Below are 20,868 nucleotides of genomic sequence, written 5' to 3'. Positions count from 1 at the left end.
AAATATTGTCTTCTTTTACAGGTAATGGAGTTATGTGAAAAAGTTAACAAAAAAGGAAGAAAAATTTATATAGTTCTCCCTTGCTGTAGTCACTTTTATTAAAAATCACTAATATGAAAAAATAAAGTGACAACAGAATTTCTTAGGGCCCAAAGCCAGCCTTTTTTTTTTTTTTTTAAATAAAGGAATTGATATTTGGGGTTGTCATAGCAAATGATCTCCAAAGAAGGGGGATAAAATTGACAGTGTGAGCTTCCATTCAGATTATTCACACTTGACCTATCTAAGAATTAAAATCTAAGATGGCAACAGAGTAGCATTAGGAAAAATCTCAAATAGGAGTGGTTTCCAGTGTGATACACTAAACTCATTAATGACTTTTTTCATCTTAAAAATAAAATAATTGGGATATTCTGCAGTTAAAAATTATCTGTAGTGGGAAGCAGCAGCATAGAACAGGGAGATCAGCTCGGTGCTTTGTGATGACCTAGAGGGGTGGGATAGGGAGGGTGGGAGGGAGGCTCAAGAGGGAGGGGATGTGGAGACATGTGTATGCATATGGCTGATTCACTTTGGTGTACAACAGAAACTAACACAGTATTGTGAAGCAATTATACTCCAATAAAGATCTATTAAAAAAATTATCTGTATACACAGGTGGACTACTAAGCATCATAAAAATAAGTTAATAGAAATAAACTCTATTTGTCTATGTTAAAAAAGGTATTATTAATCTAAAATGAATAGCTGGAATTAAATTCAGCAATGAAATCTGAATTGCCATTTAAAAACTCATGGCTTAGAGAATATTTTCTTTAAAGGCACCTATTATGAATATCATTTTTCTAGAAGAGATGTTAATGCTAATCATATAATAGTATTGCTTTTCTTGCTGACCATAAAGAGTAAGACCCCCTGATCTCTGAATGGGCTTAACAAACAGATGTAATTATTGTTCATTTTACATTAGCTTTAAAAGTCAATTCTCTTCAGTTTCTTCAAATACTCTTTAATGAAGAAAAACAGATAGAAATATAAAAACAATCTCAGTATATTCTGAATATTGACTTTATAGTGAATATCACTGCATATTTTTAAATTATAAAATTAAGTACATAAGAAAGCCCCTTGACTCTTCCTGTCAGTTTTTCCTACTTCCTTTTACTTTTTTGATTTTTTTAAAATTAAAATCCAGACCAAAGAGAGAGGTAGAAAACTGAATACTTGACTGTTACAGACTTTGAGATTAATATCTTTTAATATAACAGCTATTATTAAGTTTGCGTTGTTCAGAGAGGTTCAGACTACATGTCAAGCAAAAGGTCAGGAAGCCTGGACTGGTGCAGACAGAAACACTTATGTTGTCAATATAGAAACCACATAGTCATACATATAGCGGTGTACTGGTAAATATTTAACAACAGCTCTCCAAAATTTAAAAGCCCTACCTTGCATTGTTTGCCAATTTCTGTGGCATAATATTCCCGTGTGGCTGATTTCAAGCTAACAAAGTGACATAAATGAATGCACATTAGCTATTATATAGTATTTCTACATATAGATCCAATAGATGTAAATAAGCTCACAAGTGTAATTAATAGTAAAATATAGTAAAGTTAGTAGGAAATGTAGAGATTTCAGTACTGATTACCCTTTTAAAAATATGATTTGTTTCATTATAAGTGTATATAATTTAATTTTTTTAATGCCTGTGCTTAACTGTCAGCTCATAAAATTCCTGAAATTCTAACAATGATCAAGTATAAGCACACCACTCCTACACACCACTGCATAGACACAAAGACCACCCCAGAGATATAAACTGGTTTGGGATGCAGAGATCTCTTCCAGTTATTACTTTAATAGCTGACAGGAATACATGACTGGATACCCCTAATAGCCTATGACAATCACTTCTCTTAAATTCCCTTCTCTCTCCCTGATTCATTTCTGGCCTCTAGTGGTAGCCACTAGTGTTGTTATTATTGTTTTTATCAGTGTTAGAAAAGGAAATATCAGTGGTCATCATTGTACGTGAGTCATAATACTACTCATATTAAATAGTTGTATTTTTCTGTTCTCACACTATTTATGAACATCCCTTATCAATAATGAGAAATCAGTTAAACGATAATAGGACATGATAAAATGTCACTGAATTGAGAGTCAGAAATCTCAGGCTGTTGTTCCGGATTCACACCCACTAGAGGAAAGTCATTTAAAATTTTGGTCCCCTCATTTTACATCTTTGAAATAATATTGTTTATACTTTTTACAGAAATCCTCCAAAGAAAATAACTCTTGCAATTATAAAAATAAAACCATAACATACTTGAATCCTAAAGAATGGCTGATTCTTGGACATAAAGATGAAAGACTCCACTGCGTATTTTCCTGCCTAGCTCATCATCTAACTGGGCATAGACTGAAAGAGGGCACCTGGAGTCAATGGGCAAAATCAATCAAACATTCAGATGAAATTTTACTAGATTAATTGTTATTGGAACAAAAATGACTAAATAAACTACTTTTATGGTATCATATAAAGTCTCAATATCATTAAAATGAAGTCCAGTTAATAGGTCTCTCAATAGCTTTTTAAAAACATAACAGCTGATGCCCATTTCTCTTTATCTGACTTTTCCCAGACTTGGTATCAATTTATTCTTTTTTAATTCCTTCACAGAATCTTAGAATTTTGGGGAAGAGTACCTTATAAACAGAACTACAAACCCTTTATTTGACATATGAGAAAGGCTAAGTTCCACGAGGATACCTGACCCCTGCCCAGTGTTATGCAGTTAACTATTGATAGAAGCAGGGATTAACCAGGTCTACAGACTTCACTATCTACCAGCACTGAAAACATTAATCTTAGAGCAAACCATTACCTCTTGTAGAACTCTTTTCATCTTTAATAATAATGTCTTGACGGCTGTGCAGTCCTGTAGCATCAGTCTGAATGGCAGAGAATCGATGCCTCCATTTTCTTCCACACCTGGCAGGGGCCAATCTGCAGATGGACTGCTGGGCGTTCCCCTGATATGGGGACACCTGGCTTCCTGATCAATCTCTTTTGTTAATTTCAGGGAAAGGTTCCTAACAAGAAAAAAATGAACAAAAATTACTAGGTAGTATATTCAGAGCAGTATTTTCCAAGCTGTTGATCAATGTCAGTAGTGAGCTAGAAAAAACTTCCTTGTGACTCTCATTATTTCTTCACATTAGTCTTTGGAAATTCTGAAACTTTCTGTCAAAATTATGAAGTTATTTGTCAATTTTATATAGAGTGGTAATAAGGTTCAATGACAATCACTATTTTAGAATGTGATTTTTTTCCCCAACTGGAATTTAATTTATACATGATAACAATGGGTTTACACTTATTTAACTCTTTTAAAAATGTTGAAATTCAAAAGTAATCACTGAAAGAGAAATTTCATATAGAGATTTTCTGAAAATATGCTTAAAAATTAACTGGAAAGAAAAGACTAAGAAACCAAAACTTGGGATAAAAAATTTTGGTAATTATTATTTTAAATTACTAAATTAATCAATTGTGGATTCAACCATTTTGTGGATTAAGAAAGACTAGTATGCATAGGATTTTATGTGAAAATAGTGAAATAACTGCGAGATGCATAACTTCATATGTAATTAGCATGCTTATCAAATAATCATTAAATTTTAGCATAGTAATGTGTGGAAAATATTTTATTGATTACTTGATATAAACAATTATTTTTAAATACTGCATTTTGAAAATAACACGCTTATATTGAAGGTATATATAAAGAAAAGATATTAAGATTAACAATTTTCCAAATATGCCTATGAGGCAGATATAAAAATAGTATGAAAAGAGCAGCCTATGAAAATAGTCATTTTTAATGAGTTTTTCTAAATTTGTTTCCATTCATTAAAACTAATGGGCCTAAAATAAATAAATAAATAAATAAAAATAAAGGGGCTTCCCTGGTGGCGCAGTGGTTTAGAGTCCGCCTGCCGATGCAGGGGACACGGGTTCGTGCCCCGGTCCGGGAGGATCCCACATGCCGCGGAGCAGCTGGGCCCGTGAGCCATGGCCGCTGAGCCTGCGCGTCCGGAGCCTGTGCTCCACAACGGGAGAGGCCACAACAGTGAGAGGCCCGCGTACCGCAAAAAAACCCCAAAACTAATGGGCCTATACAATAATGGCAATACTATAACATAGCTCAGGATATTTATGAAACTTATGCTCAATTTCAATAGCTTTTATGTATATTATTTACTGAAGTATATGACGAGGTCACTTGGCAACCTAAATTGAGAAAAAACAGAGTTGCCTTGGAGCCTGCCACCAAGGTCAGGCAACGATGCAAATAAAAAAATACGTCCTTGGTTAATTTTATCCAAATCTGATTATTCACAAATAGTATAACAATTTAGAAAGTATCGGATAATTAGCAAAGAAACACATTTTTGGATCACACAATTGTTGACTTGTCTTCATGGGTATATTCAAGATCACAATTGTTATTTGAAGTGATCATATTAATTACTATCCCCACTTTACATTTACAATGAAATAATAAATAAATAGTCATAGCTAACATTTTTTGAGGATTGACTGTGGGCCAAGTACTGTGCTAACCACTTCATGTGTGTTAATTTATCCAAACCTTGAACAAAACCAAGAGGTAGCTATAATGAGTATCTTCATTTTACATATGAGAAAATAGGCCCAGATAAGTAATTTTTCTCAAATTAAAATAGCTATTAAGAAGTTGACCTGAGATGAACCAACCTAAGTACATAAGCAGGATAAGATTTTTTTTTCCTACCAGCCATTTAACATGCATATATATACAATAATAATTAATGTATCTCAGGTAGTCCTGTAAGGACTTCATATATGCTAAACCACTTAATACTCATACAACTCTTTGAGGTATTAAAATCCCCATTTCACAGTTGAGGGATTTGAATCTCAAAGAAGTTAAGGTACATGCTGATGGCAATACAGCAAACAAGCAACAGAGCAGAGATTTGAATGCAAGCAGTGCACTCGAGCTCTTAGTCACAAGATTCTGCATCTCATAAACAAGCAAGCAAATGAACAAAAACAAAAATTGAAAAAAATAAAACATACCTATAATTACACAAAGCATCATTTATATTTTCATTTTTAAAATATACTTTCATGTGGCTTAATATCATCAAAACAAACAACCCAGTCAAAAAATGGGCAGAAGACCTAAATAGACGTTTCTCCAAAGAGGACATACAGATGGCCAAGAGGCACATGAAAAGATGTTCAACATCACTACTTATTAGAGAAATGCAAATCAAAACTACAATGAGATATCACCTCACACCGGTCAGAATGGCCATCATCAAAAAATCTACAAACAATAAATTCTGGAGAGGGTGTGGAGAGAAGGGAATCCTCTTGCACTGTTGGTGGGAATGTAAATTGATACAGCCACTATGGAGAATAGTACGGAGGTTCCTTTAAAAAACTAAAAATAGAGCTACCATATGATCATGCAATCCCACTCCTGGGCATATATCCATAAAAAAACATGCACCCCAATGTTCACTGCAGCACTGTTTACCATAGGCAAGACATGGAAGCAACCTAAATGTCCATCGACAGAGGAATGGATAAAGAAGATGTGGTACATATATACAATGGAATATTACCCAGCCATTTAGAAAGAATGAAATAATGCCATTTGCAGCAATATACATGGACCTAGAGATTGTCATACTGAGTGAAGTCAGACAGAGAAAGACAAATATTGTATGATATCGCTTATATGCAAAATCTAAAAAGAAATGATACAATTGAACTTATTTACAAAACAGAAACAGATTCACAGACTTAGAGACCTGTGGTTACCACGGGGGAAGGGATAGTTAGGGAGTTTGGGATTGACATGTACACACTGCTATATTTAAAATAGACAACCAACAATAACCTACTGTACAGCACAGGGAACTCTGCTCAATATTATGCTGCAACCTAAATGGGAAAAGAATTTGAAAAAGAATAGATGCATGTATATGTATAACTGAATCACTTTGCTGTACACCTGAAACTATCACGACATTGTTAATCACCTATACTCCAATATAAAATAAAAAATTTTAAAAATAAATATATTTTATTAGACATGACTGATTCATTTTAATTATATACAACTTGTAGTGAGCTATACGATCATTCTTAAAGGTTTTTATTTTAGTGTCGAAGACCAATAGGAAAATAAAATATAAAAGTTAAAATTCACAGCACAAGTAACAGTATTTTAGTTATAGTAGAATTTTCAAAGATTTATCAGGTTTAAGTTGTGAACTTGCCTGGTGTCTGGCACATATTAAGCTGACTCAGTAAATAACTGTATAATTGAAGTTGAACAAATGAATACAGTAATGCGTAAATGAACAAAACAATTCTTTGTAATAATCTATGCATACAACTCTCATTTGTACACAGACATTTTTCTGGAAGGTGAATTTTTATGTAATGCAGGGCTGCCACCCACGGTTCCAAATTTCCCAGCACTCTTACAATAAAATAAACTAACAATTTTATAATTCCTTTTAATTAGATTGCTATTTCTTTGAACCTATTTGTCCAATTATGTATCTAAACATCAGTAAAGACTGAAAAAGGTTTCACAAACCACACCAGTGTGAAGTTCTGCAACTAATTTCAGGAAACTACTGAGATTCTAAGGATTACATTTTAGCATTTACACAACTAAGGATCACTGCTGTTTCAGATAGTTACGAATGGACCATATGCAGAAATGTACTTAGAAGATAAAATTAGCCATTTGTTTTACACTTCAAAAGTTTGGATCTATCCTTAATTCCAACAAGAAAGAGAATGATGGCATTATGTCACAGTTATGGAAAACATCCACATTGTGTCCAGCAGAGCAACAGCGGCTGGTGTTGCAGAGATTAATAGGACTCTGTCACTGACCTCAAGAGGCTCACCATGAACATTAACTGCTTAATAATTGATACCAAAAAATAACAGCTAATATTCTTTCCCATATGGAAAACAAATCCATTTATTTCTACATGAAAAAGAGTGGGCTGCAACACCACAATAATCAAAACCATTCTTCATTAGGTTGAGTCAATTAGTAAAATGGGCTGTTAATCAGGTCTGCTACTCAGCTGCACAGGCCGGCACAGGTATCCTAGTCTATATTTATGGTCATTGTATTTCTGACTGATTGGTGCCTGGGGAATTACAATTATTAAATATTTTGAATACTAATGTGTTTAACAATAGACTATGATTGGGCCAAAAATACCCATGTGTCTCTGGGCAAATACACCTAAAAAAATCCATCCCTGTAATTGATAAGAAAAGGAGAAAAGTCTCTAATATGAAGTCATAGTTTCCCCTGGCACAGACAACCCATAATAAGGCCGGGAGGGTAGAGCAAGGTTCAGGTGCTCTCCTGTTCCTGCATTAGCAGGGCTCATGAGATGATGCAATTCATGTACTTCAGGATATATAGCTCTCTGTCTGCCAACACTCTGAATTATTATTGTCCAGAAAACTGAAGAAATGTGCTTTATATCAAAACAGATAGTCCGTTCACTTCACACACACACACAAAGGGTAAGATACTGAAGCCCGATACAGTGGTTCATTAATCACCATAACTACTGCAAACAAAAAACAAAGACAATGTAATCTCCACTGAGCACATCCATATACACTTCACCCTCTCTGTATCATCTCCATGAATCTTTGCTAGAATTGCCCAGTAATATTTTCACTTGCCTTGTTGATGATAAATGCCAACCAAGTCTTTATAATTGAAAATTTAGTAACATTTAGAGAGTCAAATTGAGACTTATGGGCCTTTCTTAGTCTGTACGTTTTAGATAATAAAGCTTTTGTGTAAAATTGACAGCAAAATTCATAAATGTTACATTAAATATATTCTTGAAAGTTTCAACTTGAGAAACTGGAGAGTTTCAACTGGTATTTAAAACGTTTGACTCAAACTACTATGGTGAATTGGCTCTGTACTTTTGTCACTGGGATCCTTTGTGTGAAAGAAATTTTCTACCAAGCTAGTTCAAAAGTTCTGCTGCAATTCTATTTTTAGTATGACAGATAAGTTTAATGGGAAAATATATATCTTGACATAAACTATACAGTGGTTAAAGAATTTTTCCTTACCAGGAAGAGAAAATAAAAGTATTTTCCTTATTTTTTAATCATTTGGTTATAACTAGAACTATCATTTGGATACTGAGATATTTTCTTCCCACCCATATGTATTCTTCAATCATTTGAAAACTTCCCAACATAATGGCCCAAATTACTAACAAAATACAAGAAAATGTCAGTTGCAAAAGATTGATGCTCTTACCTGTCATAGGAGCTACTCCTTATTTAGTGTACTGACACCTTTCATGAGAGCAAATATCTGTGGTCATTAGGGATCGCAATGATTTACACTTTATAATGTGCCTAGGATTTCTGAACTAGATTTCCAAGGAATGAAAAGTAAAAGTAATCTCCATTTGTACAGCATAATAAATAAGCATATGTATATAACTGCCTTCCAAAGCTCCATTAAGTAGATTTGAAGAAAATAATATTGTGTTTTTAAAAACCATACTTTGGGAAACTTATTGTTATTTAAACCTCATTTCAAAAAGGCCCAGATTATTTACGGTAAATTAAATCTTAGCTTTGAATAATTCTAAGACAGGCATGAAGGTATAAATCTATATTCATGAACTGGCATCCCAGAACCTAATAAAAAAATGTTTAGGGAACTAACTACAAAAAGGCTTGGTTGATGAATAAACTATGTATGTTTCTTATGTTTTCTTTCAAAATATATTGTTTACCTGAAAGTGTCATCTTAGGAAAATACTTGTATCTCGAATTGTATTATAATTGGATATTTAGCTGTACTTCTGGAAGGGATGAAACCAGCATCCATCCTTCCACAGGAGGATAGTGGTTATAAGAACGTGTTGATATTTTACATTTACATATGAATTTACATATGAGGAGGATTTCACTAGTAGCTTAAGTGATGGGTATAAGAAAGGCAAGATATGGGGAAAGGTAAGATAAAATCCAAATACCTTAACACAACCAACAAGGTTCTCCATAATCTAGCAACTGTCTGCCTCACCACACTTCATCGGCTAACAACTACCTCCTTGTTTTTTAAGTTCCAATCACACTGCTCTTCATTCAGGCCCTGAAACGTGCCAAGCTCCAACCTGCCTCAGGAACTTTACATATGTTCTTCTATCTGCGTGAAAAAGTGTCGCTTACCCACCTTCCAGATCTTGCCTTAAAATACATCACTTCTTCAAGGAAATCTCCTTTGCATCTCATATCAAAAGAACAATCAAATTTAGTGCTACAGAAAGCATTATAGATCTAGTTTAACATTCCTATTTAATATATAAGGAGCTCAAACCTAAATTAATTTTCTAAGTGTCACACAGCTAGAAGGTGTAGAATTCCAGTCTTCTGACTTGTAGTCCAGTGCTCTTTTCTTCATACTGCATCATCTTTTTTTTTTTTTTTTTGTATCATCTTTTAATAGGGTTAAAATTTTAAATATACTTGTATTTATCTATGTTATTTTCACTGAAGCTACAGTAGTAAAATATTAGGTTATGATCTTAGGGAATAAGATTAAATAGTAAGGACTCCTATTCCCTACAACAGTTAGAATTTCCTTCTCCAAAATTTTCAAGAATGTAGATATTCTATGAATGTAAATCTACTCATATAAACTTTGAAAGTAGTTGTTTAATCAGAAAAAGAAATGACTGAGTTGATTGCCTTTGTTTAGCAACTTTTCTCCATGCCATTAATGTCATCCATGTTTCTCCCTGCCATTCTCTACTTTTGTTTTCACATGTCATTTAAGATCCAGTTTAAAGATCATTTCTGTAAGAAAAAGAATTAGAATTGATAAATATAGAGATGAACACAGTACAATAAAGTTCAGCAAAGAGCGACTCAAATTATTGTTTAAAAACTCCCATGTTCACACATATAAAGATATACAAAATCTGTGCACATGTATACATTTTTCACTTTGCAATTACTCATTTAATTGTAGATATTGTAAGTTTTAATTATGCTATGATTGAATTAATAGTGTAATCATTTTTCTTTGCCAGAGCACTCAAGCTGTCAGAAAGTTGAGGGCACAGAATTATCAAAAATATTTTATATAGATAGAGATCAAATTTTAATTTATTGTCCCCTGATATTACAGAAGTGATTCTCAATTTAGAAAACCTCATAAACTGGCTGGTCTTCCTGTGTCTAACAGATAATCAAATATTTTTTAAAAAACTTAAGTTCCTTCTCTCTAGTCTTCCAGGCAATTCATCATGTAAACAACGTCAATTCTCTGATATGTTTGCAGACTCTTATCTTCAACATTTTCCTTATTTTACACTTCTCTATTCTGGGGGTCAGGAAAATTTTCCCACCCTCTCATCCACCACTCCATGGAAGTGATTTCATTTGGAAAATTTTGAACTATACAAGGAAAACAAATTAAAGTCAAACAAAATCTGATCTCTGAGAAGTAATTATCTCACTATGATACCAAAGAGCTTTTTAAAATAGTTCAATTCCACTGTAGTAAACTGTTATTAAATTTACTTTCAAATGCATTTATAAACATGAAAATCATCTAAAAATGGGAAAGAGTTTTACTATATTATTTTATAGTTAATGTCTTGATTGGTGATGGAATTCTATAAATATATTTTAGACACTTGGCATCTTCTATAGTTATCTAAGATACATATTTTATAGTTACCTATTTGGTGTACTTTATATATTATAATTTATATAATTTACATATTATAATTAAAGTTTTTTTAGTGAAAGAAATACACAATTTATTATTTTATATTTGCTTTGAAAAAATAATCTTTTTTTTTAAAGTCACAAATTCAAGCTCTAATATGACTTGCCTTACTATGAAACTTCTTTCTTTTTTTTAAACGAATTTTTTTCAGCTATAAGAGTTTCATATTTGTAGGGTAATAGAATCAGTAAAATGAGAATCATCATTTTTAGAGATGTAAATTATATTTTAGAAAATAATTTTTTCCCAATACTACTTATTGCCTGCCCTTTTCCCTTCAATATCAGGAGAATAAGTCACAAAAGTACCAAGGTCTTGCTTCACATCCATATCATGGAGGGAATGTGATTAATCTTTCAGAACCAACCTATCACTATAAAACCCATCCTATTTCATTATCGCATAATATATTTAGAAGTTAATGTCATCATTTTAAGAATTTGTATGTAAAAGTCTCCTCTTATGACCATTTAAGGAGAGCACACAATGGGTTTTTAGATATAATTTATAAGAAAATTTATAAAAAAAAATGTAACTGATATTTGCTTACAATAATTTGTATTACATCAGAACATTCTTAAAAAACACAACAAAACTATAGAATGTCTTCAATTTGCCTCTAGGTATCTAAGTAACCTTTACAAAATGCAATTTTTTACAAATATTGCAGCTAGGGTCTATTACAATAAAAATTCTGATATAATACATACCACTGAAGATATGCTAAAAGTTAATACAACCTACAGTCAATTACATAGTTTTAAAAGACTTTTCTATGCCCTTCACCTTTTTAAAATATTCAAGATCTGGCAAACTAAGTGTAATAAGTATTAGCCATGAAAGTATAATATAGGAAGTAGTGTTTCCAAGCAGAAAATCAATTCTTGTGCTGTAACTTGACATAAAGGCAATACCTAAAATTACTGGCATAATACGTAGCGGCAAGGAAACTGTAAAACTCCAATGCTTTTCAAAGCTAAAAGAATTGGAGATTTTGACTTTGAGTAAATCTTTAGAACCACAAAACTTTATCAGTTTGAGAAAGATTAGTAAAACCTCCATCACACTTATCAACCAAATTTCCCAGATTCCATTCTTGAGGTAACAAAAGGCACTGTGATGGTCTACATTCAATTTCAACTAGAAAAGTAAAATTTTCCGTATTACCCAAAATCAAGAATTTCTAAATATCTTGTCAAACTCACTCCTACATACACAAAAAGCACCTGGGCTTACTTTTAAATACATGAATTCCAGGGGTGTATCTCCAGCCCACTGTGCCACTCGCCTTAGTAAGACAAACAAAACACGTAGTGTAATAGCAGAATAGGTTAGACGTATCTTATCGCACTCACTGGATATGATTTTCCCCAGGATATATGTGAGTTTTGACATAATGTGGCTCATTTATACTTATCCTTTAAGCCTGGGTTAGTGCACCCTCTCTCCCAGGAAATCCTCTCCAACCCTTCCGGCTACCTCAGGCTGCACTAGCTGTCTCTTCCTTTTGGTCCAGTAACACCGGATAAGGTGACACTCTCCTTCCGTGAGCCTTATATGTCCAAGTCGCTGTTGAATAAGTTAATATATGGCAATTTCACATACACTAAACACGTGTGCTAAGAATTCTACCTTATGAATCCTAAATAACGGGTTTACATATTGCAATTTCCCATGGATCACTTTCCAGATTTATCTTTGAAGCTTTACCTAGGCAAAACTATTTAAGGTAGTCAGTACGTTATGGGTAGATACAGAAAGAAGTAGAACTAAAACAAGTAGAATTAAAACAACAACTATGACAGAAATAACAATGATAAAATGATAGAAACTCATGTGGAGTATGAATATAGATATCAAGTACCATTGTCCCTCAGTATCTGCAGGAGATTGGTTCCAGGACAAAGGACGTATATCAAAATCCATGTATGCTCAAATTCCACAGTCGGCTCTCCAACTCCATGAGCTCCATATCCCAGGATTCAATCAACACTGGATCATGTATTATTTGGGATCCTGGGTTGATTGAATCTGCATATATGAAACCCATGGATATGCAGGGCCAACTATACATTTACTGAAAAAAAAAAATCCATGTATAACAGACTAGCACGGTTCAGACCCGTGTTGTTCAAGGGTCAACTGTAGTTGCACGAGAAGAAAGTGTAACTGAATTTTCATAGCTTCTGGGTTTAAATTTAGGTCCTCCTAAGAAGGAAGATTCTTGTTCTTGGGGAGAACTATTTTATGTAATATAAAGTTATAGTGGAGGTACAATTGTTTGAATGAGAAAACCTCATTTTTAATAATATAGAAGACAATGTGTAGTATCCCACTTATTTTGAAGATTATTCCTACTAAATGAAAAGTACATAATTAGGTTCTAGCCAATAAGCTGTCCCAAAGTCCTAATTCTAGAAAGTAAGTGGCTTTTGGAATCATGAGTACTGAAGAGTTACAACTTTGTGCCTAAAGTAATATTAAGAAAAATTAGAAAGTACCTGGAGATTAACTGGATATCAATAAGTAAGTATTGTTTTCTCCAATTACCAGTTGTAATTATATCCTAAATTATATCACCTTTTAAGATACTGAACAGTCAATTATGATATTATATACAGTTTGGATTAGTGGAATACAAGGTCACAGTCCAGCCTCCTGATGGTCAGTTTGAATTGCAGCTGCAGTGCACAGTAACCAGAACACAGCTGTCCTGCAAACGCAGTTCTATTAGAGATTGCCCGCATGTGACATAAAACACAGGTATAGATTTGGGGGCTAAAAAGTATAATTGCTTTTTATTTTTAGCAAAATATTAATGATCAAATATGTTTTAAAAAACTTATATTCAGCATAATAATAGCTGAATAATCCTAGTAAAGAATCCAGCTAACTTTACAACTGTATTCCTTAAACATTCATTCATTTGTCCATTCTTTCAATAATTATCTATTGAGCACCCGTAATACCTATTCATGTCCTAAGAAATAAGATTTGTGAAATCTTATAGTAGTTTTCTTGGAAGATGTTTAGATGGCTTATTAAAAAACTGTCTCAAAACAGGTGCTGAATTTAATTCAAATTTCTATGTTAAACATTATAATAATAAACATTATGATAGTAAAAGCACACTATCAACATGTAGAACCATCAAATGGTGCTGATTCTAAACATGTAGTTTTTTGCAAACAATAGCAAACTTAACCATGAATGGACAAGAAAGAAAAAGGTGTCAATCTTCTTTTCTCTCTGAAATGGAGAAACACTGTACTTGGTACAAATAGCAGGCCAAATTATTTGTGTAAATGAAAGCATATAGCACCATTTATACATAATTATACATCATAGAACTGTCAAGGTATAAATATCTGTTGCAAGGAACAAACAAAAAATCCTTGAGGCCAGTAAGAGAATCTGAGGCTAGATCTTGAAAGGACTGACATAAAGACAGAGTGTCATAGCTGAACTGATTTAAATGCTTCAGTTTAAAGTAGCTGAATTACCTTTCCATTATTCATCAGTATAGCACGAACATAGACAAACAGTAATATAAACATGATATGTGGCTATAAATCAGAAGGTTAGATAAGTCAGAAGCTGCAAAATGTTTTAGGTTTCTGTTGATGAATCTTTTCCTAACTCCTGTCTGGAAGACACACTTAGATTGTTGGACTCTGTCTCCAATATATTCCTCTTTGAATGTTATCTCAGTTTCTTTCTTCCTATGCTGAAGTGTACTCGACATTTAAAACCAGATAACGGTGGGTGCTGGTGGCATAGGATGGTTTCTCTTTCACACAAGCAGCAGAAACACAGATTGGTATCAATGTTCAATTGTCTTTGAAACAGAGACGAGGATGAAAAAGAAAATACCCAGCCCTTTTTTTTTCACAACCAAAGAAGAGCTGATAAAAGAAAACCTCCATTTTGCTCTTTCCTCTCCAGAGACAACTACCCATTTAAGGAAGTATAACAGGAAAAAAAATTCCTCAGAAAGAAATGAAGTTCCATTCCTAAAACAAGTCTTCCCAAAATGACTGTATTAAGTTGCTTTATATCTACTTTTTTTTTTCTTCTTTATCTTTGGCCACGCCGTGGGGCATGCAGGATCTTAGTTCCCAGACCAGGGATGGAACCCGTGCCCCCTACTTTGGGAGCACAGAGTCATAAACACTGGACTGCCTGGGAAGCCCCTATACCTACTTTGCAATGCCTGAAAAAAAAAAATGTTTTCTTTAATGAGCAGTCTGAATTGTGTTCTAAATTGTCACCTTTTAAGATATTTTAATAGTCAATTATGGTATTACTAATCTACAGAGGAGGAATCTAAGATGCAGAGACTGAACAGGATGCAAATAGCAAAACTGGGCTTTAAATTCAACAATTTTGGCTCCAGGGTCTGTGTCCTAATCCGTTTGCTCCCTCCAGAGACAGCTGCTTGGCAAAAAGTCAATGAGCTCACTAAGCCAGACTCTAAAGGTCATAAATACGTATTGATTGGAAAATATAAGCTAATATTACTTCAGAGTACTTTCGATGATCTTTCTAGCTCTTTTTCATCTAAAACATTTTTTATCTTATTCTTCAATAGTTTCATAGAAGAGTAGGATATTATACTATAATAATTTATATTGGGAAATTTACCTGAAAACAATTTTGTTTTTTAAAAAAGTTTCCTAGAATCACTGCAGTGAACAATTTGGGGATATTTAAAGTCGAGTGCCTACGATCCGAAGGAGGCATTACTGGAGCACTGTTATAAAATGAACTATTAATATTCTTAGAGGCAACTTCTTAGAAGTTGGTCATAGTAGTGTTAGAATGGACTCTTTTTTCTTCTTATGTGAACGTATGTTGTTTTTTTTCTTGCACAATAAACAAATTCTTCCCCTTTCTTTTCTAAAATATGCCTTCATTTTCCTTTGAGAAAGTCCCTCCTCTCCCGCATGATTGCATGCAATCTTGCTGGGATTGCTAAGCAAGGTCCCCTTGTCTCTTCTTTTGTGTGGTCACATAATTTGGCCTACAAACAAACTCTGGTGGTCTCCAGAAATATGAATCTTGAGCAACACAGCACAGGGACAGAAAACCACAGTAGCCAACTTATTCTAATGGTGGAGCCTTGAAGAGATTACCCATTCATTCCTGAAACCCAGGGCCAAATGCACAGGCTTGCACCTTCTACGGTCACACAGGATCTGGTTCTTAGAAGGCCCTACATTTGGTTTAATGTTCTGCTACTACTAACTGGAAAGTCTCAATTTTTAAACAAGGAGTCTTGTACTTTTTATTTTTCACTGGGCCTTGCAAATTGTGTAACTGATCCCGCTCTCTTAGTTCCCTGATATTACCATGTGTCTGCTCTTCTTGAGGCCGGTTTGGTGTTTGGCTTTCCCTTTGTTTCTGTAAGCTGGTGCATATCCTTAAAATAATTTTTTTTTTTAATGAAGTGAGCAAAATTCGGTTTCTGGGGCTTGTATCAAAGCACCTTATGTTTTACATTTGACAGGCCCAAGACTAAAGTGTAAAATGTAACATAGTTTTTTTCCAATGCTCTCACACCCTTTGGTGTATTCCTGTCATGTCCATTTCTATGATCTTCTCCAGGTTTGTTTTAGAGTATTATTGCTCCCTGGATATTCAGAATTCATTATTGGGACGTTGTATTTCATTGTGCACTTTCTAAGCCAGAGGTCATCACTTTTTGTAACTTCCCTGTCAAAACACACTGATGCTGTGCCCTGGCCCTCACCGCCCTGACCCCTTTTAGGTAATTAATTCAGCTAGCCTGCTGGAAGTTGATAAGGGACTGCTACAACATTTTTATTTTAATAGATTACTTCTTATCCAGAAGGAATGACTTCTGACACAAACATTTAGGGCATGTTTTCTGCTCAAAACAGATGTTTTGTGGCTTTTGGTTTCTCAAATCATACTAAATAGGGAGCCATATATTCTGTCTACCAATTTCTCCTGCATTTAGAATGAAAAACAAAGTTATTCTAAGACTCGTGTTTTCTGACCAAATAAAGTGGCTGGAGGTCAGCACTAGAAAATTATATGACCTTTGTTTTAATGTGGAATTACCCTGCTTTAAAATGGCGTTGCATGCATTCTAAATCTTGTACGTTTTAGGTTATAATGCCTTAAGTTTCTTTTCACTGGTAACTCCAGTAAATTGACTTTACTTCAGCTTCTCACTTTGTTCATCAAAAAGGTAAAAATAGGGGCTTCCCTGGTGGCACAGTGGTTGAGAGTCCGCCTGCCGATGCAAGGGACACGGGTTCGTGCCCCGGTCCGGGAATATCCCACATGCCGCGGAGTGGCTGGGCCCGTGAGCCATGGCCGCTGAGCCTGCGCATCCGGAGCCTGTGCTCCGCAACGGGAGGGGCCACAACAGTGAGAGGCCCGCGTACCAGAAAAAAAAAAAAAAAAATCCCTGTGAGGCTTTGTTTAGAAATGGACACACACACAAATGAAATATGCCAACTGAACTTACATTTTAGGCAGACTAGGCATTGGTGAATGAATATCTTCTACTCCTGGGATCATTTTGTTCTCTCTGCATAACCAACTGAGATTTGATTAAATCCCACTGATCTTATAGGGATGTTAAGGCATCAGAGGGATAAAGCTCTGTGCCTTCCACGTCTGGTTCATGTACTAAAAAAGATCTCCTGAATTTACATCTTAGCTCCCTCATATCACAAGAGAGAGACTTAATGACATTAGTCACCAAAAGAGTCCAATCATTAAACAAAGGTGATGTATCTTCATTTTTCCTATAATTTTGTCATTATTAACTGACTTTTTGTTGTTTAATAAAAATTAACTGATGACATTGTTTTGATATTTGATTTTTTTTCTTATACCATAATTCACTCAAATACGATTCAGTCTGCCATCTGTCCCATACGTCCTAGCTTTATTTGTTCAACTGATATGATTTGCCTGCATATTGTAAGTGGGAACCTTTGTTTTTTTGGTCAACAATTATCATGCTCACAGTAATATGGAGAGATAAAATTTATTTTTGTATTGTTTGGAGTAATTATTGGTTTGACTTTTAGGTATTTTCACATTTTTAGAAGCAAATTATTTAAGTGGTAAAATAACCAGCATAAAACTTCTGTTCTAGAAACTGAAGTAGATCAATAGCCTCACTGACAATAGGACACTGTCCGTCCTAGAAAACAAAACATTTAAATATTTACATCACAGTAAATTTATTAATTTATCCATACATGTATGATATGTGTAAGCAATGGCTATAAACTAGTTCTTTACGGTTTTTCGCAAATGTTCTTTGAAAATGTTTACGATGAGAAAATTAGGCATGACATCAGAAAAACACCAGAATTTTTGACTCAGAGAGAATAGCTAGTTCCTTGGGATCTTTTGTGATTACTGTTTCTTGAAATCACATATTTCAATTGATATTCTTTACGAATAAATATGACTTTTTCTTCTCTAGGTACTATGTCTTCCAGTCAAAATCACACTAGTCAATATGAATGCTATGTGATTCAAGTGAGAAATAAAATATTTTAAAACATGAGTTGAATATTTTAAGACCAATGTCTCTAGTATGCCAGTGGGTACTAAAGCACATATCCTATTAGTTTGCATTTATCTAGGTGCAGGAGTCTCATCTACTCTTATTTATAAATGTTTTCTGAGTGTTCACTTATACAAAACCTCTCTAAGACAGCTAGTTAATTAGTTAGCTAGGTAAGTAAAGATAGAGACGTCTGATATCTAATAAGTATCCTAAAGTGTAATATAAAAATGTTGTAAGGCATCGGATATCATATACTGAAAAAAATGCTCTACAGTTTTCCTTCTAAAATAGTTGTGTCAACTGTTCTCATTGCAATTTGAGGTTTGGGATGATGTCTTTAAATAGAATGTTTTATTTCTTCTTCCAGAGTTCTCCTCGTTCCATCATAAGGAAAACTATACAAACTGTTTTTTCCCCCTTTTCTTTCTTTTTAATTTTATTATTTATTTATTCACTTATTTAATATTTATTTATTTATTCGGGACATAGCAGTGCTAGAATAGTCATCATCTGACAGACTAGAAAATCTCACATCTATTTAAAGATAATTGGCATATGATTGTTTTTGACAACATGTCATAGTTATCCCAGCTCACTTATAACACATATATATTTACCAATCACTATCAACTATAGTAAAGAGAAGAGTGAAACAATTTAACCTTTATTAATGCCTAGAGACGGAACCATGATCCCATTATGACCTCATTTCTATCCTCAGTGTTCTCCTTATCTAGTACGGGGTGGAGTCAGAACACATACGTATGTATAAATATAAGGCAAAATAAAGAAAATTGATCACACACACCTCTATTATGGCTAAGTGCAGTGCACATACCTAGATGCAGTTATTACAGATAACTACAGGAATTCAGGATTCTATCTTGGAAGCAATAGCATTTGAGGCAGGTATTGGACCTTAATGGAATGCTCTAAGAACAAATGGGGTGAAATGGGGAAGGAATACCATTCAGAGAGAACAAAATGAATAAAATCACAGGGTGAGTGTATACGTATAGAGAGATATGGCTAGAAAGTTAATATTGGAGTGAAATCACGGAAGGCCGTATATACCAGACAATTGGTTTCAGACCTAATGAAACACTTTTGAAGTTTCTGGAGAGAGAAGTCAGATGGTCTCATCTTTCTTTTAGGAATATAACTTTGGAGGTGATATGAAGGAAGGCTTAGAGTGATGATGGTTATTTGGGAAAGATAATTTTTCAAACGAACTGATACAAAAACACTTTGAAATATATGAAGTGCTTTACAAATGTAAATTTAAGAATCAGTAGGGAAATAAATAACCTGGTTGATGTTGAGGACAGCACCATTTCAAGTATTAAAGACATTCCCATTTTTGCATCTACCAGGGATAAACCTGTAGATCAGTGATTTCTAAACTTACTTGACAATAAAAATCACCTTAAGTATTAGTTAAACACATGAATATCAAAACCCATTGAAAAAGAATTTCCTGGGAAGGGGCTTGGTAAAAGTTTTAACAAGCTCTTCAAATGATTTTTAACTGAGGAGAATAAGAGAAACCTTCTTGTCTAAATCAGGGCTTTTCAACCTTGTTAAATGGAGATTCTGATACATTAGGTTGTGTGGTAGGCATTCTGGGTTTCTAACAAACTCTCAGGTGATATCAACGCTGTTGATCCATAGACCACAGACACTCTGGGTAACAAGGGACTAAACTGTTATTTATCTCTGAATGAGGAGCTTAAATGGGTTAATATAATCATATATGTTCTAGCTCTGTCCAAAGAGGCACCTAGAAGCAATGATAAACAAAAAGTAATAAGTACACCTAGCACCTAGATCTTGGTTTCTAAAACCATTTTCATATTAAAGAAATGGGCTCCTTGTAGAGGTGGCTGATTCTAGGCTAGGGAGTGAAAAATACAAGATGAGCCTGTAGCATCTTGTGGCGCTAGAGAAAAAAAGAAGTGCTCAAAAAAGGATGATACTATGTCAAAAAGATACAGAAGCTTCCCTAAAACAACTCCCAATAGCCAAAGATGGAATAATTTGAGGAACAAAATAAATAACAGCAGTATTGGATTATATCCCCAAAAAATAAATAACCATGAGGTCATAATAATAAAAATAATTGTGTAAATGTATAAATGGGGGAAGAGGGACAGCTCTCCCTTAAACCATAATTCCAATATTCCCAATTTCCAGTGAGGAAATAGAAACTCACCAATAAAACAATAATAATTGTTGGAGGCAAGATCCATCCGTGGGTAAAAGTTTGAGGAGAAACAGGATATTTGCACGGTCTTAAAAATATCTCCCCCAGGATATATAATATTTAAAAAGGGCACAACAGTAACTTGGCCGTGGAGAAACCTGATGGGCAACATCTTAGCCAAGTGATAAATGTTAACATCATCTGTAAGAGACATATCA

At 34.0% G+C, this 20,868-nt stretch overlaps 1 protein-coding gene across 3 annotated transcripts in view; it reads right to left on the bottom strand.

Moving 5' to 3' along the window:
* The window catches only part of CCSER1 (coiled-coil serine rich protein 1), a 1,259,722-nt gene that overhangs the window by 808,629 nt on the left and 430,225 nt on the right, over nucleotides 1-20,868 (bottom strand). For all 3 annotated transcript variants that reach the window (XM_027116919.1, XM_027116920.1, XM_027116921.1), the window contains exon 6: nucleotides 2,892-3,099. In XM_027116919.1, the coding sequence (XP_026972720.1) occupies nucleotides 2,892-3,099 (208 nt within the window). The remainder of the gene's footprint in view (nucleotides 1-2,891; nucleotides 3,100-20,868) is intronic.

The sequence above is a fragment of the Aethalodelphis obliquidens genome, unplaced genomic scaffold (genome assembly GCF_003676395.1).
Source record: "Aethalodelphis obliquidens isolate GAN/ISIS:26980383/991018 unplaced genomic scaffold, ASM367639v1 scaffold17, whole genome shotgun sequence".
In the NCBI taxonomy this organism is placed as follows: Eukaryota; Metazoa; Chordata; class Mammalia; order Artiodactyla; family Delphinidae; genus Aethalodelphis; species Aethalodelphis obliquidens.
The sequence above is the reverse complement of the archived record's forward strand: the minus strand, read 5'-3'. Positions and strand labels throughout refer to the sequence as shown.